Source organism: Hippoglossus hippoglossus, chromosome 17, assembly GCF_009819705.1.
Source record: "Hippoglossus hippoglossus isolate fHipHip1 chromosome 17, fHipHip1.pri, whole genome shotgun sequence".
Classification (NCBI taxonomy): Eukaryota; Metazoa; Chordata; class Actinopteri; order Pleuronectiformes; family Pleuronectidae; genus Hippoglossus; species Hippoglossus hippoglossus.
In genome coordinates, this window is record NC_047167.1 from 9,993,942 (window position 1) to 10,016,904 (window position 22,963).

A 22,963-nucleotide genomic window follows, 5' to 3' on the forward strand; every position below is an offset into this window, starting at 1 on the left:
ATTCAAAAAAACATTTAATCATAACAGATTCAGTCAAATATCTTCTTTTAAAGCCATATCATTTTATCTACTGAATCTGCTGAATACCAAAAAATCTGTTTGTGTTGCAGATCAAGTCATGTTCCCTAATTCTGCCTGAATTCTTTATCAGTTATGTAAAAAAAATTGTAATATCCAGATTCCTTGATAAAATGAATTTGAATTGCACTAAACTAACCTACAAAGTACACGACAGCACATGATCCTGAGAGGCAGAGAGACAAGTAAGAGACTGAATTACTGAAATAATGGAGGGAGGTTACAGGACATGGAAAACAATTTATGACAGTGTGAACTATACTGACATGAAGCAGAGGCTCAAATGGTGACAAGTTCACTTAAGGTCAGGGGGTCATCCTTCAGCGTGGGTGGCCCAGATTGACATTCACCACTTTACTTTCATAATCCAGCAGAGTACATTTATTTTGACCCATCACTGCTTATATATCTTAAAAATGGCATGCCCATGGCATGCTTAGAAATAACTAAGCAAACAGACACATTCTATTTGTATGAGCATTATCATGGTTCTGATATCATTATCAACCAATTCTGGGATGTTCTTGAGCAGATGAATGGATTAGCTGGCTTATTCAGGAATGAAACATAGTGTTTATTCAACAATAGGAATTGTTTCACTGGTGGGGATATCAAATCTTCAGTTTCCTCCTGAGATAATGTCCCTCTCCCACAGTGCAGGGATGAAAGACAATCTTTTTGTTATATCATGTCCCTCCTCTGCCTCTAACATGAATAGTTAACAGGGAGGTGGAGGAGGGACAGAAACCTGAGATTAACTGCACCCCTCCCTCTCCGCGGCTGGCCAATCGCAGGCGGCTCAGAGTTGAGGGCTGTGAAACTATATAACAGTGGCGCTGTGGCTGTTCAGACAGGAGCCTGAGCCCTGAACTCATCCAACTCAACAAGAAAGAGCAGGACACTGCACACCTCTGCAACAAGAACCCACACATTTCACAGCAAGACGTCAAGTTCAGGACAAGAGCAGAAATGAAGACAACACTGGCAACTCTGACTCTCTGCCTGGTGGTGCTCATGGCCACAGGTTTCCCTTTGGAGAGGAAAGGCGGCTCAGCATCCGGCAGTGCTGCCAAGGAGAAGCGTGTACAGTACGCAGCGTGGGATGACGTGAATGTCATCGCCCATGGCCTGCTGCAACTGGGCCAGGGGCTGAAGGAGCATGTTGACAAAACCAAAGTCCAGATGAGGGACATTTCCACCAAGCTGAAGGTCTTCAATCGCACGGTGGCCGAGCTGGGGAAGGAAAGCCAGAAGCTGCGAGTGGAGGGGGAAGCCCTGAAGGTTCAGGCCCGGGGGCTGGAGGACAGAGAGGGGCAGCTGCTGAATGTCACCGCCGAGCTTAGGGAGAAGGCGGAAGAGATGCAGCAGGAGAGGAGGACGATGAGCGAGAGGATGAGCCGGCTGGAGGAGAAGGTGGACAGCATGCTGCAGGGAGATCCAGGGCTGTCTGACACTAATGCTGGTGCCAAGAACAAGAGTGATGCTCACAACATCCAGGTGAGAATGGAAGCTTTTCTGTCTTTGGGTGTTGATGAAGATAATTTGGTTAAGAAGGCAGAAATATGTTAAAATAGGAGTAGTTACATCGGTCAGCTTGGCTGTAAATGAGCCTTTCCACTATGTGCAAAGTATTCTTTTTACAAAATATGACCATAAAGCCTCCTAGAGTAATTATTGCTGTTGCATTGCTTAAGTTTTCTTCAAGTTAATGAATGTACAGCATGCGTGGGCTATTGGTGAGGCTTTTTTTCTCGCAGCTCAAAGGCAAGTGTACAGAGGGTGAGTGAGTGGTGGGTATAGTGGAGTGGAGGGGGGTTGGTTAACAAGCCTGCTCAGCATGGAGGAAGCGTGTGCAGTACGTGTAGGGAAACAGTAAAGGCTGCCAGACAAAGGAATCTGCACGCACCCAGCTACAGGAAGGTGTGAATAAGTTTGCACAGCTGTCACATTTTTACAACCTGCAGAATACTCGGCCTTAAGACACACAGTAGAACAAGGCTTTTAAGAGTTGTGCTCTTTTTGAAGCTGAACCTTTACAAAGCAGTATGTGAGCCTGAAAGGCTTTATAGTGGGGTGGAAAATCCCACTCTGTGAGTGAGTTACATAACCACACCACAGCCGGGTGGAAAAGACGAATGCTCGTCATCGAAGGATGTAAATGTCTGTGTCTCAGGATTTTCAATGTGGCCCGTTTGTTGTTTTTTCTGGTGCTTCTCTTGCAAAGGTTACTGTGCCATGATTTTATGCACAGGCACAGTGTGGAATAAAGTTAATAAAATACTTTAAAATGGTACCTGTGTGTTGTTTTTTCTGTCAGCTGATGCTGGAGGCTCAGAACAGACGCATTGATGATCTGATGGAGAGGATCAGACTTCAACAGGAGAAGCTTGACAAGCAGAATGTGCGCATCAGGACCCTGCAGAGTCAGGTGAGCATGCGTTACAACCAGCAAACCAACATGTCCCCATTCCACATCAAAGCAAGTGTTGCCACGTATTTTTTATTATTTTCATCACTGATTCATACCTTATTTTTTCAGATCCAGCAATCAAAGCAGAGACACTCCCCAAGGAGCAGCAACACAGAGTGCAGTGGCATCGTGGAGCAAGGCGACTCACCAGTTGGTAAGTAAAGCCAGGAAGCGTCTGAAATCCCCTGTTGACACCGTCTTAAGTCGACTGGACAAAATGTGACGCCAAATGTAGCCGACCATCTGTTTAGTTTAAGGCCTCAAAGAAGCTTAAATCACTGGCAATTAAAATCAAGGAACTGAATCAGTTTGGGACACGCTCCTCTGCTCAGCATGATGCCAGTAAGAGGCCACCGTCAACTGGTGGACTTATGGCACATAGGGCAACTCTGTGTCTTTGAGCTCTTAAAATCCCAATTACATCGTTCAGTTAATACAGGATAACATTAACACAATAACACATGTAAAGTAAATGAAGATAAGTTGGATAAAAAAATGAATTAGGCCAAAGAAACACAACATACTTTATAGATTAATTTCAAACTACCACAGACAAAGAACATCCATTGGGATAAACAGCAGTGGAGAAGTTAAAATGGGACCTAAACACTGACAGAGTAAGTCTCTATTTTGCCTGTGCCCTTCTCACTGTGGCGTACAGTAATTGTAAGAAGCAGTAAATGATGCCCACAGCGTGCAGCCACGCCAAGCAGCTGCTGCTCCCATCTGTAGTGAACTGTGACTGGACCAGTGTTCACAATGACTGCTTTCATCCAGACTGTACCAGGCTGCATGCAAACCAAAAGTGCAAGAGCTGAGACACAGCCACAGTTTTTTGGTCTCACTTTAGGATGGATCACACACGATGAGGAGGATGAATAAGTACATTATAATAATGAATCAGAGTGATATTGAACTTGCGTCCATGGTTCTGGTGGCCACAGATGAGAAGTGGGTGAAAGGTGAACAGGGCTGAGGCAACAGTTGAGTTCAGTCAGCCAATCACAATAACACCTCAGAGCTCTGACATCAGCAGGATTTGAGGAATGAGGAAAAAGGAACAAGTTTCTCTGGCGAGGTTTCAACTGGGGGAAAGTTCACGAGTCTCTGGGAGTGTTCAGCCAGGGTCACACAGCTCAATGGGATTACTCACACTGATCATTTCTTTGGTGTGTGTGTGTGGGGGGGAGGGATAGTTGAGGGAAGCCAGGAAACAGCAAAGGCTTTGAAGAAATCTCACATGCAATGTTCCTCAGATTACTGCCCTTGTGCCTGAGCCAAGAAAATCAGGGGGAAACAGCGGGGATTGAGGAAAGGTGGTCTAAATTTATCTGTGAACTTTGTACAGATATATGTCACTGTTTTGAAGACCCCTCCACCCACTGCTTCCACAGACATCCACCCCCTTTGTGTAAAACAAACATTTGTAGATCCTGAAAGAATGAGCAACCTTTCCCCTAGATCTGTCAGGGAGTCAGACATCCCCCTCCTCCACTTCGGTCATCCTCTCCTCTCCTCTCCTCCCCCATCCCTTCATGCAAACTCCTTACCTCCAGCTCCCATCTCCTCCTTTTCCCTATTGTAAGGAAAAAAGAAGTGTGCCAAAGTTCAGGAGAACCCCTAACCCCCGAGGCTGAATAAAGCCACAAGAGTTCATACCTCTAGAGGAGAGGTCATCCCACACACACTGGGAAACGTATATACTGAAACAATAACCAGGCGAATATTCAGCAAAAAATTAAAAAAATTATTTGAATCATTAGATTTTTGCTTGTGTAAATATATCATGTGTCAATGCCATCCATGATGAGGAAGGGATTACTAGAGGGGTGCTATTAGTCTTCAGCCACATGATCCACATGACAGCTTCAGTTGGAGTCGCCTGCTTTGTATTCCTGCTGTCTCCGATTCCCCCTTTACAGCAACAACACCCCCCGCCCCACTACCCCCTGATCACTCGCTGTGCATGCAGCAGCCACGCACGCCTGCATCACTGACTGGCTGAGGCGCACGTGAGGGAGGCGTGCCGACTGCCGAGGGAAGGGGAGGGTTGACTCTGAGAGGGGTGTAAGAGCGTAGTAGTGTCTCAATAGATTGGAGCACCAAGCAGCTGTAAAAGAGGGAAGTCTGCTTTGTAACTGGGAGAAGGGTCATATTTATAAACAAGAAAGCCGTTCTCACTCACCCACTCTCTCTGTTGCTGAGGCTGGGTCAAAGGTTCTATCGGCTGCACGTTCATATCTCCAGACTCACAGATACGCTCACATGCAGCGATAGTCTTATTTTCAAAACACTCTCGCTCTCACAGGGGCAAAGAAACCTGCCGCTGAGAGGTTCCCTATGACTGACCTACAAACGAAATGAAAGCTGGGTAGAGTAAAGAAGCTCTGATTCATGAATGCCCCCTTTAACATAACACACTTCAGAAAAAGTGTTTCTTCAGGGTTGTGAAGCTGAAGAAAAATACATGAGTTCAATGTGTCATGTATAAATAGCATTCCCAGCAGTGTAGGGGAAAGGTAATCATGCTGTTCAGACTTCTTGCAGTGATACTGGAGCTGTTGGTCTTAACATTGAGTTTTTTCCCTGTGTTTCTCTTGCAGAGGTGGCATCAGACTGCCACGAGCTGTTCCTCAGAGGAGAGACCACCAGCGGGGTCTACACCATCAAGCCAATCAACGCAGAGCCCTTTAAAGTCTTCTGTGAGATGACAGCCGGTACGTGGAGTTTAACTTTTTCGCATTTTGTTTTGTGATTTAGTGCTTGGTCAAGATTCACTAACTACTCAGACATTAAGTCTCTGTTTGTTTGGACCAATAAGACATTTTCTGATCGACCTCTTTTTGTATTTCTAACTAGATGGCGGATGGACGGTGATCCAAAGACGCCAAGATGGCTCAGTGGACTTTGACCAGCAATGGCACGCCTATCAGAAAGGCTTTGGCAACCTGAATGGTAAATGCTCTTTTCACTTTGTCGTCACTGTCCCTACCTAAACCTGTCAGGTGCTCGCTGGCCGGGCCAGGGCCGGATTAGTTCACGCTGCATAACAGTGTTTAGAGCCAGGGCATCAAGAGGCAGGAGGCGGCTTCCCAAATGCATCTAATCATAGATCAGCTTGAAAAACAGAAACCGGAGACAGTACTTCAGCTGAGGACAGTTTTCTAACTCCCTCTACTTTTCTTTGACATCTCCAGGAGAGTTCTGGTTGGGTCTTGAAAAAATCCACACCATCGCTAAAGATGGCGGCTACATCCTCAACATCAAGCTCTCCGACTGGGGGGATGACTTGGCATCCGTCCGCCTGCCCTTCCGTCTGGGTGGAGAGGAAACAAAGTACTCGCTCCAGACTCAGGAGGTCGGCACTTTCAGTACCTTGGAGACTTCCCTGGGGACTGACGCCACCGGTGGCCTGCCTTTCTCCACCAGTGACCAAGACAACGACCAGAAAAATGACCTCAACTGCGCCAAGCACCTTTCTGGTGAGTTGCAAATGACAATCACACTGATAAAACCCCTCTATTGGTTTGAGCTTAATGGCAGAATCTAATGTGATATTCTTCCTTGTCTTTACAGGTGGTTGGTGGTTCAGTAACTGTGGTCGCTCCAACCTCAACGGTAGATACTTCCAGAGTCCTCCTCCCAAGCAGCGACACCAGAGGAAGCAGGGCATCTTTTGGAAGACCTGGAGAGGCCGCTACTATCCCCTGAAGACCAGCATGATTATGATCGCCCCCGCTGCGATTGAGAACAAGTCATAAAGATTAGCAAGAGACAAAGAGAAAAAGGTCAAGACACAGAGACGAGGGGGAGGAGAGGGAAGAAGTAGATTTTGGACTGTTCTTTCCTTTCTTGGCACTTGGTTGATGAGATAGAGGTTTCCATTTCCCTGGTTGTGTCCCAGTGAGGAAGACTTAACATACCAGATCCAAGGTCCCTCAAAATAGAAGCAAAGAGAACCCACTTTTAATGAGTTCCACGTTTCCATTGCTCTTTTCTCTGAGAGACAAGCAGATTCCTGCCCTGCACCTAGAAGCCACAGACAAATTGCATTTCTATCGTTCTACCATTCAACCATTGTGGTTGACTCCATCTGTTGGCATGGGCCCCTAGTCAGGGGAGCTGCAGGGCGAGTCTAGGCCTGTCTACTGTGCTGTGAGTCACAGAACATCTCCAACATGTCGCGACTCGTCACCAGAGTTGTGTAGACCGCTGTTGAGTTTGAATGTGGCTTCATAGCAAGTAAACAGTGTCTGCTCTGCTCTTATTTTGTAGAGGATTCACGTAGGAGTGAAATGCAGGCCAGTTAAGTGAGCCTTTTAAACCCAATGGTGCGGACCAAATGGTGACTTAATTCAAACAAAGCGTCATTTTCCTCACGAGGAGGATGAGATTAGTGTTTTCAAAGCATTATGTTAAGTTATAAAATCACTGTAGACTAGGATTACGATGCAGAGAGTGGGTTAAGACGTCAGAAAGCAGAACACGGGGCACTCAAAACCATTCCAGCCTTTTGTACATCCTGCCTCCAAATAAGCATTTTCTTCTTAAACTTTTCTGTGGAGATTTAGGTGATGTCAAGTCATATTGACTACTTTAAAGAGGAGAGGCATGGTTTTTGTAAATAGTGTACGCAGAAATGCCGTCTGTGTTTTCATAAATGTAAATGTTCCTGTTTTGTTGTGACACTATCTGTTTTGTCGTTACTTGAGAGTCTGTTGTTGTAGAGGTCCCATTTTCTTATTTAAATTATTGTAAAGAATCAATATATATATATTTCTGGTGCTGCCTGTTTGTAATTTATATTTTATGTGTTTAACAGATGTAAGATTGTTTTTTTAAGAGAAAATACCAATCGTTTGGCCAAAATGAGCCAATAAAATTGATTTAAACTAATATTGCTATTTGTCTGTGTATTATTTGCCACTTAAAGTAGTACCCTCACATATTATAGTTACCTGATAAAAGAACTAAATCACAAATATTTCACAAAAATATTATATAAACATGTAGAGAAAATATAACCACAACTACAGTCGATATGAGTGGATAGGCCCATGTTCAGAGGCTATGTTTTCATTGCTGTAAGTATATCTTTTAGCAGGATTTAAAAAACTACTGAACCGATTTTATTTAAATATGGTGGAAGGGTGGGGTATGAGCCATTAACTTTCAGGACAGATCCAGACAGATGTTTATTTGAAATAAATCAGACATATATAATGAGCTGATATCTATGAGTGTGTGAAATTTGGTGCAGTTTGATTGAATGTCAGGGAACTGTTGGCCCTCGATGGAGGAAGCCAATACAAGCTAATTATTCCAAAATGGCAAGTTGCAGTTGCCCGACTTGGTCTTCAATTAATTCAAATCTGACAACAAAAATCTTAATGTTTTGTGTTTCTTTTTGTATTAATCCTCTGAACATTTCTGGATGCAGATATTTTCTTTGGGACCTGACTTCAGGCCCCATCACACAGAGTAGAACTAAACTTACCTCCACATTTGATTGAGCCACACGTGGCAGATCGTAATGTCTTTACCAGCTTGGTCATATTATAGAAGCAGTAGCTTTAAGGTGTCACTTTGAATTTTCAGCTCACCACTTTCTCCCTCCGTGTCGGGCTTACTGTTAACGCTTCATCCGAAGTGATCCTCACGGCGCTGACAAGGGGTTAAGGATCAACCTCTGTAACAGCTGATCTGATGAGGTTTGATCTCATCTGACCTCCAAGGTCGGCTATAGCGTGCTGTGTCACCCAGCACTCGATACCTGCAGAGAAAAACCAAAAGCGCATTAGGTGACACACTCACAGAAAGCGCTCCAACTAATCGTCGGACGATCGTCATCATCAGCAGATACATATACACAATAAGCATATTCCGTAGAAGTACTCAGGTCCTATAATACCACAATGTAAATTACTAGTAAGTAATTATATTTATGACCACATGCCTAAAATATTACCAGTGAAAGTACTGCAGTAAAACTGTTCATTCCATATGCATTATATTTATGTTGTGGCAAAGTAAAAAGTATGACAATTAAAATGTTATCTTTGAAATGTAGAGGAGCAGATGTATATAGTGACTTGAAAAGAACAGTTAGATGTAGAGGTAGCAAATATAAACGTGTGGACTTGTACTGAACCTGAGTACATGTACTTCATTCCAGTGCTCACAACAGGTGTTCCACATATTCCACATCTTACCAAGTGGTCTTTAGAGAATGGGGTCCACATTTAGCTAACTAGCAAACATGAGAACATTGGAAGCCTGTCATGCTAATATCTGTAGGGTGGCTCAATATGAAATAGTTAAGAAAGGAACCTCTGGAAACCCCACAAACTGTTCTTTAACAATTTGTTCTTACGTGAGATTTAGAGGTGCTGGTAGGAAGAGTGTGTTACCTTTGGCCTGGGGGGCTAGTTAGCTTAGCTTACGTGGGTGTAAACAGGACAAGCTAAGCTAACTAGCTTCATACTTCTACTTTGGATATCCATCACGTGTAGCACTGGTGCCACCAGCTGCTAGTCGCTGTTAGCAGCAGATCATGGCGGAGCATCACTCACCTGTGAAGAGCCCTCCACTCCACAGGTTACCATGGGAACCGTCCACACAGGAAGAGGACAGAAGGACCGACAAGCATCTGCTGCTTCACTGGTGAGAGGTGTGAAGTGTTTGACAAGCTCTCATCAGTGCAGCAGTGGTGCAGCTCTGAGTGAATAGCACAGGGAGTAGGGGGACACTATTGAAGCTTGAAGTGGAATATTAATGCATGAAAACACTTGAGATGAGTGGTTTCCAGTAAGGCAGCCTGGTTGTCTGGTGCAAAACTTTTAACAGAACACGTGCTGCAACCAGTGTCCAAAACCTGGAACACCTTGAACTTCCTCCAGCAGGGCCCAACAGTCCCTCAGGAAACCACACTTAAATTCTCTAGATCTGGATTTTGATTTGATCTGTAAGAAATTACACAAACTTATAAAAATCAGTCCCCTTAGTGTACATGATTTTTCTCATCAAGATCAATAAATACTAAAACCCTTTCTTGCGATGTTAATATGAAAAATAAATTCCTGGGTCTGCCCCCCCAAGAAGATTTAATGGTTTATTTTCTGATCCAGACCGCATCCATCCACCAAGTTTCAACGTTACCTGTCCAGCGGTTTACGACAGACAGACAAACACACAATAAGACCCAACACACTACAATGGTAATTTAGAAAATGTTTAGGGTCACCGAGGCCAAATAGTCCCATTAACTCCAAACAAGCTTTACAGGTAAGAGCACATTACGTTTCTCAGCTACACACTGGGGTTAGTTGCAGGTCTCACGCCCAATTTGTTACCATACAGTGGCTGAAAAGAGCTACAGCCTTGTGAAACCACATTTAGATGAGGATTTTTATTCATGTACAAGAAGTGTCAAAAAATTCCTAGATTCCCACTAAAATGTCAGGGGTTCTTTCTTGTACTACGTCCCATCCTTCCACCAAGTTTAGTGGAAATCAGTTTAAGAAGTTTTCTTTCTCCGTAGTCCTGCAGACAAACCAACCAACAAACAACCAGGGGCGAAAACATGACCTCCTTAGCGGAGAAAATAAGGGGACTGCAGTAAAAGAGAGCGTGTGATTGATTCATACATTTATTCATAATCATGTACAAATAGTATTCCGGTGGTACAAAGCTGTTGTAAGACTCCAGTGCTCACCTTCCTGTTGTCTTTATTGCAGTAAAAAAAGGAAATACCAGCATGATCAAGAGTCAAGAGGTACTTTGGCAAATATAAATTATGTGATAAGAAGGCAAGCAGACATCTTGAGCAATGAAATGTGAGGGGAGAAATCGGCGCAAAAAATTGCAATGAGCAGCACTCATTAAAAAAAAAATAAAGAATAAAAATCCATAAAAATATTTTATTTTAAACTACACACACTTAAAACAAGAGGACAGAGGAAGCCTCTCGGTTTTCTTCTTTTCTTCATCATTACACAAACTGCAAAGTACAGACTCACAGTATGTACGGATATATGTACTGTGTGTGTGTGAGTGTGTTAGTGAGTGTCTTGGTTTATGTATGAAATAAACTGCATTTTACATATAGTGTGTGAGCTCATGTCTGAAAATATGTTTATAGATTCCATTTCATATCTGTGGACTGTGACCCACTTTTCTAACACGGACTCGAGTGAACAGGTGGGTCAAGGGGGAGAACGACACCATAACATTTGGCAAAGAAACCATTGTGTTTTCAGCGGAGGACACGAGTGAGCGATGAGTCAATGTGACACAGCCTACGAATATTTCTCCATACGTCCTTGTCTTTGTTCAGCTTTCAGGGTGAGACACCAAATCTCTGTGCTCGTAAACCATACCCCAGACTGTACACGGGCGGGCGGGAGGGGAGGGGGGGTTGGGAGGAGACAGGGCGAGCGAGTAACAGAACAAGAGACAGAGAGAGCAAAAGTGGGAAATATGGTGGAGAAGTGAGACGACTACTTCATGGGAGACAAAGAGGGGCTTGTGGCTGCAGTGTCTGATAGTCTCTGGATGATGGGGTGAACAGTTGGGAGACGGGGATGGGTTGGGGAGGTCAGGGAGAGTAAGGTGGGCTAGAGGGAGTAAAGGAGGACCGAGGGGACGCCGGACTCCACTTCTCCCCTGTTGTCTCATTTCAGAGGTATTGTTGTAGAAAGTGCAGCAGCATTATCTCGTAGTGCTCTCCAGACTCAGGGCAGCGAATACTGTGTCGCTCATTGGGGTAGACCTGGAAAATGGAAACAGGATAAACAAATTATGTATGTATGTGTGTATCCGGTAAAAATCTGCTTTGAAAGATATCTTGTCAAAAGCACTAAAGACTGCACCACAACAGTTACTCTTAATGCATAATCCTGAAATTGATTCATTGATTGTATTTAATCATAAATGTACAATATGTAACTTCCCCTGCTACAATAACAAAAGACCTAGTTTGAGGACTGAGAATCTTCAGATATGTTGCAACACATTTTTGGATAATGTAATGTAAGTACACAAGTCAACAAACTATACATCATTGGTCTATTTGTTTTGAGACATTTAATGAATAATTGTTAGATATTATATCTTTAAAGGAATAGTTCACCCAGAAATGAAAATTCACTCATTATCTATTTACCCCTATGCCAATGTGGGGTGGGTGAAGTGTTTGAATCAACAAGACACATTTGGAGTCTCAGGGGTAAATAGTGTAGCAGCCAAATCCAATGACAATTGAAGACATTAGGGACCTATCTTTAGACGTAATAAAACAGAAAAAACACGACATGCCTCCATACTGCTCGTGTGGTGTCATCCAAGTGTCCGCACGCCCCGACATTCATATTCGACTCAAGGTCATTTACACCAAGTTTTTAGCCTAAATGTCCTCTGATATCTTCCGACGAGGTGCATTCAGGGACCGTTGGAAATGCTATGTCAACTAGCCTAGCCACTTCTGGCTGTTGTTGGGGCTTCAGGACACTTGGATGACACCACATGAGCAGTATGGAGGCGTGTTGTGTTTTTTCTGTTTTATTACGTCTGAAGAAGGACTCACCATTGACTTCAATTGTATTGGATTCTGCTCAAACAAGGTTTTCCCCTGAGACTCCAGAAGTGTTTTTTGGACTCAAACACTTCACCCACCCCTCCATCGGCATAGTGGTGAGTACATAATGAGTGAATTTTCATTTCTGAACTATCCCTTTAAACATTACAATGGTCTAAGCCAATAAATCAAAAACATTTACTGCTGAGTGCTTCTGGAATGCTTCTCATGTGGAAGAGTTACGTTAATTGCATCAACCTACAATAATTATTTCTGTTAGTGAGTATTAGTGAGTGGAATAAGGTTTGTGGTGCTCACCTGAAGCTGGTAGGGCTTCCCAGCACGGATTATCTGTGACACTAAGAAATTGGTGTGGAAAAAGTGCACATTCTCGTCTAAAAATCCGTGAAGAATCAGCAAACGATTAGGCCTGTAATGACAAAGGATTACGCTGTTACAAAAAGATACACAACAAAATGATGGGCTTTCATACAACACAAAGATAAAGGATATGCAGTTTGAGAGTGAAGAGTAAGACTCCACATTCCGTTGTGAAGGAAAATTGTCACAAATCCAAAGAAATGTATAGAAATCTTGAAATATTGCAGCTGCAGCTCTGGAGTTTGAATTTAGCGTCCAGGAGTATTGCTCCAACATGCCGTTTGTCAGGCCCTCAGGGTCTCCTTGATCCCTAAAAACCGAGGCTTGCTTTGGCCTGACAACTCAAACATTGAATTCCTTGCACAATTTATCAACCGCTGCAGGACATCTGTACCTGTTGTGTACCACATTCAAGAGGTTCAAAGCACATGAGTCACCTTTTAGTTTGTTGTTTGTTGGCTTCACTACGTTTAAAACAGAATGAACTTGGTGAACAAGTCAGACTGACTTTCCAAGAATTTGAAGCACAACTTTAGGAGCGAAGTGTACAAAAATCTATGCAGTTAAAAACACACGCTAACAGGCAAACAAACTCATTAAAAGGTGTGTGTACTGACTCGCTGGGCAGCTTGTCCACATGCAAGGCTACAGATCCTTCCTCATAGCCCTGCTGGTTGTTCTCAGGCACATCCATGTAGCGCTCTGTGTAGCCAGTGTCGTAGGCCATCCACACAGTCACGGGGGCGCCTGCGATGGCCAGCTGGTGACAAACACAACGTAGTTAGATTGAAATGTATAGAAAAGTGTCATTTCATGGTGCAGGAGGAAGGTAGCAATTTAGATTTAGTGTTTATATTGTAGGTGAATGTTACATTGAAGTATGTATGATGATGAGTTGCAAAAACATTTTAGCAAAATATATTCATACGTCTATCGTATTGGGGATGTATCCACAGATATCCTTGCAGAATTAATGCTTTTAGTAGCACACTGTAACATTGTCCAACACAGACACCATGTGGATGTAAGTGGCAACTGCACCTCCAGTTCAGCTCTTACAATTCATACTAACAAGTTAAGCACTAAAGTCATTCTCAGTTTATTTTAAGTGCATTACTTGTTGATACAAACTGTTGTAAACTCTGTTTCTGCATAAAGGAGGCAGCAGAGCACGCTCACTGATGGAAACGTTTAACGATGAAAGGAGGCTCCTAACCTTGAAGACATTGGGTCGTTGGATGAGGCCCATGAGTGACAGGAACCCGCCGTACGACCAGCCGTGGATAGCGACGCGGCTCAAGTCCACAAAGTTAAACTTCTCTGCCACGTACTGCAACCCCTCCACCTGGTCCTCGATCTCCACCTGACCCTGGAGAGACAGAGGTCAAAATTGTGTTATTAAACCTTCATGTCGGTTTACTGACAATTCATTTCTTGAATTATCTGACCCTCACGTTACCATTTTGTTTTTCAGTGCTCCTTCAAATTCAAGGCCCCTCTGACAGGAACCTCTCCCATCAATGACGACCACAGCGTAGCCCAGAGAGGCGAGCGTGTTCAGACGGAGGTATTTCATCCCCTTGAAGGAGTTGTTCACCAGCTGCACCTGAAAACACACACGTTTTTTTTCCCCTTTAAACAGTCATACAGGTTTTAGTGATATTTAGTAAATAGTGTTTAAAATATATGAGCCATGCCTCTTGTGTCATAATGTTGTCTGATCAGATCACACACTCAGGCCAGAAGAGAGAGGATTTAGATATGTACCTGTGGGCCTCCATACACAAAGAGAACAGTCGGGTGTTTCCTGCCGGGCAGCAAGTTATGAGGCTTGTATACCATCCCATAAAGTTGGAAACCAGACTTTCCTGGGAAGTCAAAAATCTCAGGTGGATTGTAATCTCCCGGGCAACCTGGAAGACATATTAACAGATGAGGACATTAAGTTAGCAAAACGTTAGGTCAACTCCTATTGTAGATACTTTGGACTAAACTATAAATATAGCACGTGATTATATGCTCCAAGCAAAGAGAATTGAGGTAAGTGTCTTAACAGTTTTAGTTATAAACAGTAAAGATTACGAACCACACAAAAATTTGATTTGATATTAGATTGTGATACATTTTCATCTGAAAGCCGATACGGCAATACATCATCTTGTGACACTCAATGTACAAGATCCTTTTTTCTTTTCAGCAAACATTTTAATTTTGGAAATGTTTTACTTCCTGGTACTTCAGTTTAACTCTTCTGTACCATTCGTCTACTTCAAACTTAAGGTGTTTCATGCCTGTGACCCTTTCACTTCGGACAAAGTTCGAAAACAACACAGTAAAGGATTGTCTTCTCACTCCTGTTATTTTTGATCCATCATAAACAATCAACTCTGACACAAAGTGCTCGTGATGACATACGTGTGAGCAGCACATTATCTGATCACAGTCAGAATTGTCTGGACGAGGGCATTGTGGTTCAAATTCTCTGTCCTTGATCTAATCAAATCCAGGCCTCAACTTTCCCCTACAGACTCTGCTCTATTGATGCTTCCAGAAGTAAAGCCTCAGATAGGTGGCCAACCTTCACACCAGATCTGCACCAAAATTGAATGGGTTCTTCCTTGACCAGTGTAATCTGTCCATTAGTTTGTGCATAATCCTGCGAACTAACTGACAAGCAGATGAAAACCTAACCTCCGTAACAGAACTGAAAAAACCTGAACATTTAAAAAAGCTATTGCTCTACAATTTTACTAAAAAGCTATTAACAACATGTATAAACATTTACTTTCCAGTGCAGCCGGTATTATTTTAAATATCTGGGATGTAGGACAATCAGATGCTCAGACACATTGAACCAAGATCTGGTATTTGAGAGACTTTTGCATGATTCGCTATTTAGTGCAAAAAAGACTGCAAAGTTTTTAACAACCATTTTGTTGTTGGAACCAGTCGCTCCTTGTCTACATAGAGGAGTTGGTGTTTGACACCATCTGTGTCTCTCTATAGAAAAGGCAATTTATTTCTGTTCGGAAAAAACCCACAGTAAAGTGGTCGTTTACATCACATCCTGCTTACCTGGTGATTCCATCATGCTGGCCCAGAACTCAGGTGCCATGTGTAGTGGGTCACCTTCTGAACCGGTCAGTTTGTAGACGTGAACACATGGGGGCGTACTCACGTTACTGTAGTGGCTGACAAAAAAGTCGAAGTTCTGCAGAGTGACAGGGTGGAGAGAGGTGCAAAGAATCGTAAGTGTACAACAATCTGGACCAAATGTAACTATGAACAAGGACAATGAAGGAAGTGAAACGCTACGAGAAGACGGGATGCAATTACAATGCTTCGCCACATATTGCAAGGATCTGTGTCTTTGTTCCAACATGAGCTACAGTCAGTGTAGATCACTGCTGACAGCCGCACTGCATTAATCCCAAGTAGTACAGTGTATCCAACCAATCCCAGGCTTTCACAGCTTTCATTATTTTCTATCTGCTTTCTTATTAAATTCTACTCAACTATATTAAACTAGGAAAAATACATTTAAATACATCACTGCTTATTTGACGTATTTTTGCCCGAAAGCAAAAAGAAAAACTGTTCAACATAGGACTGAAACTGAAAATGTTTTGCACCAAAGGTAAACATATAATTGTTTTTTTTACCTTACTAACAGAGCAGCTATGAGAGAAGCCAGGCTTGGTTAGTCTGACTACGTCTCCCGGAGAGTCATAGCTGACCACGTAGAGGTGGTGCTCCAGAGGAGTGTCTCTAGTTCCCTGGAAGTAAACCAACTTTGTCGCCTCGTTCACCCAGATCTACAAACAGAGAGAACATAGAACAAATTATGGAAAACTTTAGAGGAGCCAACAAAACATCTTCATATCGACTGACTTCTCCAATTCTGTATTATGTTGTAATGCTGAACCCTTGTGAAAGAACACAACCATATATTCTTGATTTTTTCCCCCTTAGTTCCCCAATTTTAGGACAAAGCAGAAAACCAGCAGAGAGAGAAGGTCGCTGCAGGAGAAGCCTGACAAAACGTCCTCAAGGAAAATATTCTGAGAGTCAGCAGATGTCGATCAGTTGCAGACCTTAGACACTGAAGGTCAAGCCCTTCGTCTGACGTACTGTCAGACTTTTAATTTCACGGACACCATTTTATCTAAAAAAACAAAGTGATGGAATACAGAGGCAAATATATGTCACACCTGTGTATGACAATTTTATCCAACAGAGTGATTTAATCTGACCTTGGAACCATGCCTTGCCAGGACTTCCCATTCTCCACTGGTCAATGTCATCTCCTCCTTGATTGCACATTTGAAGTCTCCTGAAAAACCAACAGACAATGGAATCAACATGCTCCTTGACATAAACCCTGACAGCTGAGTTCAGATGAGATAAAACAGACATTCACATGATTGTTTGACAGACATCAAGTCAAATAAACGCGAGAGCATCTCCTCGTCTCTTACCCTCTAAGTGTTGGTAGTCCTCTGTCCAGAGGTTGCAGCCCGGTTGTAACAGAGATGTGATTTTATACAGGTGGCTGAAACCCGTTTTAGACTCATTGACCCAAATAAAAGTGAACTCATCTTCTGTCGTTTGAACAAAGGGGTAGTATATATCATGACCGTGGCGGGGGGGGGGGGGGGGGGGGAAGAACCAGTTACACTTACAGCAGAAAAAAACACTAACAATAAAAACAAACAGTTGAGTAGAAACAGAACAGACAAGTAACGTAGAAGTGTTCATGTGGAATGTGAGGAGACCTACATTAATCCAGACATCGGTGGTCTCTTCATAGATTATGTATGGCTGTGTGTCACTGGGCATTGCATCCCGACTCTCCTGCCTCTGAGCTGGGTCATCTGTGACAGGGATGAAGAGGGCAGGAGGCAGCAGGACCAGCTGTAGTTTCCTCTGACTGCGGTCCAGAAGCACCGCCAGGCCACTGAGTGGAAGAGGAAACAAAGTCAAGTGATTGCTTTTTACTTTAAGAATAATTGATTATTGAAACATTAAAAAGGATAAATACAAACCAATAACATAAAAGTTGCCAAAGAGAATATAATCTATAGGTGTCCCTGTTCATGTCAAAGCATCAAATGTCCTAATATCAGGTTGTATAGCTTCTCATGATTCACGTCGAGAATGACAGTATCTCAGTTCTGAGTGGGACACTCACTATTTGCCGTCACTCGTCCATCCCACTCTGGCGATGTATTCTGTCCCAGGAAACAAGGAGGCGAAGGGGACGGCCAGTTCTTTATCTTGTGTGCTCACAATCTGTAAGTACAACCACACACGCACATTAGGAACGTCTGATTATCATGTTGACGATAAAAAGATTGTTAATAAAAGACTCACTCTTCCTTGATGGTCTGTCTTGATCTCTGCCAGTTTAAGTGTAGCCTGGGGATTTTTGCTACCTGTAAATAAAGAAAAACAGAAAATGATAGAAATAGTCAATAAACAATATTCACGGCTCCGAGGCACAAGTGTACATGGCTCCACTGACCTGTGCGAGGATATCTGTACGCGTCTGCTTTCCGCTCCTCCAGAGCTGGAGATGGAACATGAATAATCTCTACTTCCGTCTCATCCACCTCTTCATACAGAAGATACACTGTTTTACCTCCATTAGGGTCTGAGAGGGGAGAAAAAATTATCAATTTAAGTTTATACAGGAAACAGTGTACCAACAGCCACAGAACTATTAATATATAAGAGCATTGGCTGTCAATTTGTCATTTGTATTTGAAAACAGGAAAAACTGGAGTATCTGAAACTGCTTTTAGTCACGCACTGAACTTCAGACATCTTCCTAAAATTTTCCAGAGGGGGCTGTGTGTGAGAACGGAAATGTCTGAGTCAGTTCCTCTCAACATTTTCAAAAAGAAGTTCTGCCAATTCAAGCGAGTGGGCACGTTGATGACTTTTCTAAACACACAGGAGACACAAAACTGGAGGAATGCAAGTATTTCAGGATAAGATATTTGAAGAAAGACACCGAGATTCAAGAGCATTTGTTGATATGGGTTGACGCTGCGATCTTCATATTTGAATGGTAAGTGCAGGAAAATGTCCGGACTCAACTTTCCTGACATTTTCTGTCTGAAACGGCTTAAGATTCCAAGTTCTGACCTTCGACTGCTGAGGGACTCCACCAGTAGCCAGTGAAACGGTCAAACTCTTCCTGGATGACAAATGTTGCTACACCTGCAGACTTTGGGTCCTCCTTCACATTATCAACACCTAAAAGATATTAAATATGTTAGGACAAAGGAAGTTCACATCCATGTGAATTTACTGGTATGATGGTAAATGGTATAAATTATATAATACTATGCAATTACACCTTGATATTAAAATATGTGACATATCTATTTATTGCATTGTAATTTAAAATGAAATCGTCAACTAGCAAATTAAACAAGTTGTTCTGCAACTGAATGCACTTCAGTGAATTAAAGAAGGTTTTAAATTCAGAGCAAGCAAAGCTGATCAACACATAGCATTTCATTGCCTTTTTAAATAACTCAAATAAAAGCCGGTGGACTCAGACCTTTGTGGCAGAAAGTGAGCCTCCTCTCCTCGCCCGTCTTAATGTTGGCTATCCACAGGTCGTTGTTGTTGATGAAGGCTATGAAGTCGGGGTCTCCGGGGCAGACCTTGGGGTCCATACGTGTCCCTGAGCACTGGGTCTTGATCTCCACAGGCTTCAAAGAAGCAGACTGCTAAACCCAAAAGACACAATCTTAGTCATGGGGGAAACAGAAGTGGGACATTGGATCCAAAGATATAGGTGAAGAAAGCATCCTTAATGGAGACTGATTCACTGACATGAAAAGGTACACAGAGTACAGTCATTGACAATATAGGACGAGATGTTGAATATCCCTTGTACAATTGTATAATGTGTAAGATGATTTAAAATTATTGCTTTGTTTGCTGTAATACAGAACCATGGGAAAGAGGCTATAAACTATCTAAGGTGTATCCTGTCTACCTGTGCCACCACATTTGTGCACTGTGGAGGTCTGAGCTTGCAGACCTTTACCTTACTCTGAATTAAATCTGTCCTGAGAATCTAGGGGTTCACAAACTGAGGGAATAACAAAAATCATCAGTGTACTCACAATGAAGCCATTGTTGCCTCCATCCTGACAGTAGAAGAGGCTATTGCTGGCCTGGAAGAGGAACAGGCCCGTCTGAGCATGGTAGTCATAGGAGGTTATACCAAATGCTCCCAAACGTTTACGCTCTCTCAGCAACTCCTCCTCTCGAGAGTAGGCCCCCTGGTGAGGTGTAGCCTTAAATGTCCGACATGAGAGAAGAAGAAGATATAAAATATTACTATTACTTTTTTTACAAGGTACATGTGTTTTAAAGTGCTTATATAGACAGGAATGTACTGTTAACTATAGTTGAAAAAGGACATTCAACCGACCCATCCTTCCAGATCAAACTACTGTGTAATGGTTGTACAGTGCATGCATTCTTCTCATAGTTTCTACCATGGTCGCTTAATCTTTTGAGCTTCAAAACATATTTCAGTTACTCAAAAACATGAAGCGCTTATCTCGCCCATTTCTCAGACACATCACCCTGTGCCATTTGTTACAAACAGGAAGAGTGGAGGAATTCACCTGGAAGTGATCCAGCATCTGTTTCCAGGACAACACTAAGAGGGCCTCCTTACGGATCTTCTTGGGGATTTCAGAGTAGAGTAACGAATTCTCTCTGCTCCCATAAGGCATTCCTTGTAAGTACATAGAAAAGCAGCTCAGACAACAGATCAAAAAATGCTTGTGTGAACTGAAGGAGGAGGAATTTAACACAGTGGTTGTTTTAATGTCATGAGGAAATCATATTGTGCTGACTAGAGCAGAAAAACGTGACTACGGTCAAGTTAAAGGAGAACAAAGAAACAGTAGATAGGGAGGATTTTATGCAGTATTGTCCATCAGCTTACCAAGGTAGTACAACCGGTGGGAGTGAGGTCCATTCTCATCCTTCTTCTGCACAAACTGGAAGTCATGGGGGGCCTTGTTTGCGATTATGCCCGAGTACTTCCTGCTACAGTGGATAATGTCACGAAGGCCCTCCCAAGAGTGTTTCTCCACGAAGAACTGAGATGGCACGTCCTCCATCTCCACCACCTCCGTACTGTCCGAAAGGCCGTCCACAGCCATCATGCTCACAGTCACACAGCTGGATGTTGACATTAGAAACAACTGGTAAGAGGTGCAGACACCCACACACTCCTGCATCCATGCATTCCTTTAATAGAATTGGTCAACACATGTAACATGGACCCAAGGTGTCGTACGGTACCTTTTCCAGATACCCTCTTTATTGTCAACAAGTTTGACCCTCTTGACTCTATGCATTCACCGGTCAACGTGCCTCACTCTGTTTCTGTAACCTATGAACAAAGAACAGAGCTAAAATCATTCACATTTTCCAAAGAGAAAATAAACAAGCAAAAATACAACCAGCTCTGCTCCCAGAACAATATGAACAATAAACTGCAATGCAATTCTATTACACTGCATATATTCTGTTTACACGGTATATTATTTCCATCCTACTTACACTTTTATGTTTCCTCGCGATTACGTTGCATGTTAACTTATTATTACTTTTACTGATGTCTATTTTTGACTGTGCTCTTTTCTGGAATGAATAAAGGATTATCTTATCTTAACAAATAGTTAACCACAGTAACAATAGGTGGACAGCAATTCATTATTGAGACAGCTTGGAAAGAGCATACTTCTGAATGCACCAGGCTTCTTGATGTTTTACTTTTTGGTTTGTTTGAAACCAGTCCTCAAAACTACAACACAATGAGCGAAACGAGGAGGAGGACAATCAGAAATCCTTCACAAAGCACCACCTCAAAGGAACAGGGAGCGACAGACCAGGGAGCGACAGACCAGGGAGCCAGTAAAGAGTCATAGTCCCGGGTTAATCCCTCGTGTGAAACGACTGATATTTACAGCTGAGCAGCAGGTGAGGTCCAGGGTTTAGGGAATACCCCGCATGCCTTCCTCTCTAATCCATGATGGCTGAGGGATCAGTGTGATGTCAACAGCAGTGGGGGGAAATATATATATGCTGTAAACAACTGCAGTTGGTTCCTGATGTTGGTGTTGGGAAGGTGTGTGATACTTAAATCTGTGTATGACAAACACTGATCTGACAACAAACACAACCCATGAAACACAGTAGTTGAGCGGACCTGTGTACAAGGCGTGGACTGATGGAAGAGTATTTATGAATGGAGATCTCCCAAATCTAGATCGTACTTCAAATCTGCGTGTTCTAGAGGAAGTATAAAAGAAAAGAATGCTAAATATTTATATTAAACTCACATTGGTCTCTGTGTTGTCATGTAAAATGTGTAAAAATGGAAATATTTGCAACAGCAACTTGTAACGTTATACGAGGAAAAGGCCCCGTTTGCTTCAGCTGCTCATTTGAGAGCCTCGAGCAGCCTTTCTTCGGGGGGGGGGGACGACAAGTCCGGTGAAGTTTAAACCACAGATACCGTTAATGTTCACAGTTAGCTAGCCTGCAACAGAGCTTTGTTCTCCGATGTCAACTATTCAGTCCCACCGGAGGAAAACACCGGCAAATCCGTTGGTGTAAACAATGCTAACGGCACCAATGTTACATTTGACAGTGGACAAAGAAGGCGTGGGTTGTAAGAAGATGACAGTTGTTAAAGTGTGCGTCTATTAAATCTAGCTTGGCTACATTTTGACATGACAGCTCTCTTCTGTCATTTTCGCTCTGAAGCTAGCTCGCTAACCTAGCTAGGTAATGCTACACGGCCGCTAGCTAGCGGTTTCTGGTTTTCTGATGGGGAATAAAACACAGACGCTCACGAGACCGTCCCCGTGACATAAACCAAAATTTAAGAGAACACTTACCGACCTGGCCGCTGTTTCTTGAACCGGTGCGCAGGCTGTATTAGCTTGGTGTCAGTAAACAGATTTTACAGCTGCTAAAGGTTGAATCCATGGCCCTCAGCGGCCGCACAAAATGTAGCTGGCGTTCAGAGCGGAGGGAGGAACCTTGGATGTGGTCACGGAACACTCCGGGACGTTTTCAGGGCTGCACCGCCGCTCTGATGAGGCGTCAGTGACGGTCAGTGCTGCGCCGCCTGTGGCACGACGCTTCAAGACCACTGACCTGATCGGCTCCTGTATTTCATTACTTCTGCCCCCAGCCACTTTACATGCATCGTTTAGAGTACACGCACATCTGTGAAGCCTTCTTAGAAATCTCTAATATCCCAGATTAACCACTGAACGCATAATCAGTCTGTGATACCTGGATATTCCCCAAACACACCATGGATTTGAATTATTTCTTGAGCAAGCCAAAGCATTAAACCCTATGGATACATCTGTATAGTTGGATTTTAAGATATTATTTGAAAC

The 22,963-nt window shown here is 43.0% G+C and overlaps 2 protein-coding genes across 4 annotated transcripts; one reads left to right on the forward strand and one right to left on the reverse strand.

The window, feature by feature from the left end:
* Positions 1–914: 914 nt before the first annotated feature.
* angptl4 (angiopoietin-like 4) lies at positions 915–7,446 on the forward strand. The gene is made up of 7 exons (XM_034613127.1): positions 915–1,575; positions 2,396–2,506; positions 2,618–2,702; positions 5,152–5,265; positions 5,408–5,503; positions 5,746–6,030; positions 6,125–7,446. The coding sequence occupies exons 1-7, from the start codon at positions 1,048–1,050 to the stop codon at positions 6,307–6,309; spliced, it is 1,404 nt and encodes a 467-aa protein (XP_034469018.1). The 5' UTR covers positions 915–1,047; the 3' UTR covers positions 6,310–7,446.
* A 2,734-nt stretch (positions 7,447–10,180) lies between these two features.
* LOC117777990 (dipeptidyl peptidase 9-like) lies at positions 10,181–22,602 on the reverse strand. 3 transcript variants are annotated; one of them, XM_034613130.1, is made up of 21 exons: positions 22,455–22,602; positions 20,847–20,937; positions 20,485–20,723; positions 20,159–20,271; positions 19,649–19,822; positions 19,075–19,246; positions 18,654–18,764; positions 18,028–18,156; positions 17,877–17,938; positions 17,695–17,795; positions 17,281–17,460; positions 16,982–17,139; positions 16,757–16,836; positions 16,166–16,318; positions 15,579–15,714; positions 14,271–14,416; positions 13,963–14,109; positions 13,720–13,872; positions 13,121–13,263; positions 12,441–12,552; positions 10,181–11,318 (listed from the first exon to the last, which is right to left on the reverse strand). In XM_034613130.1, the coding sequence occupies exons 2-21, from the start codon at positions 20,900–20,902 to the stop codon at positions 11,226–11,228; spliced, it is 2,658 nt and encodes an 885-aa protein (XP_034469021.1). In that variant the 5' UTR covers positions 20,903–20,937; positions 22,455–22,602; the 3' UTR covers positions 10,181–11,225. The 3 variants fall into 3 exon arrangements, with proteins under 3 accessions (XP_034469021.1, XP_034469022.1, XP_034469020.1); XM_034613131.1 differs by having other exon boundaries at positions 19,075–19,243; positions 22,451–22,602; XM_034613129.1 differs by having other exon boundaries at positions 22,451–22,602.
* Between the last annotated feature and the right edge of the window lie 361 nt (positions 22,603–22,963).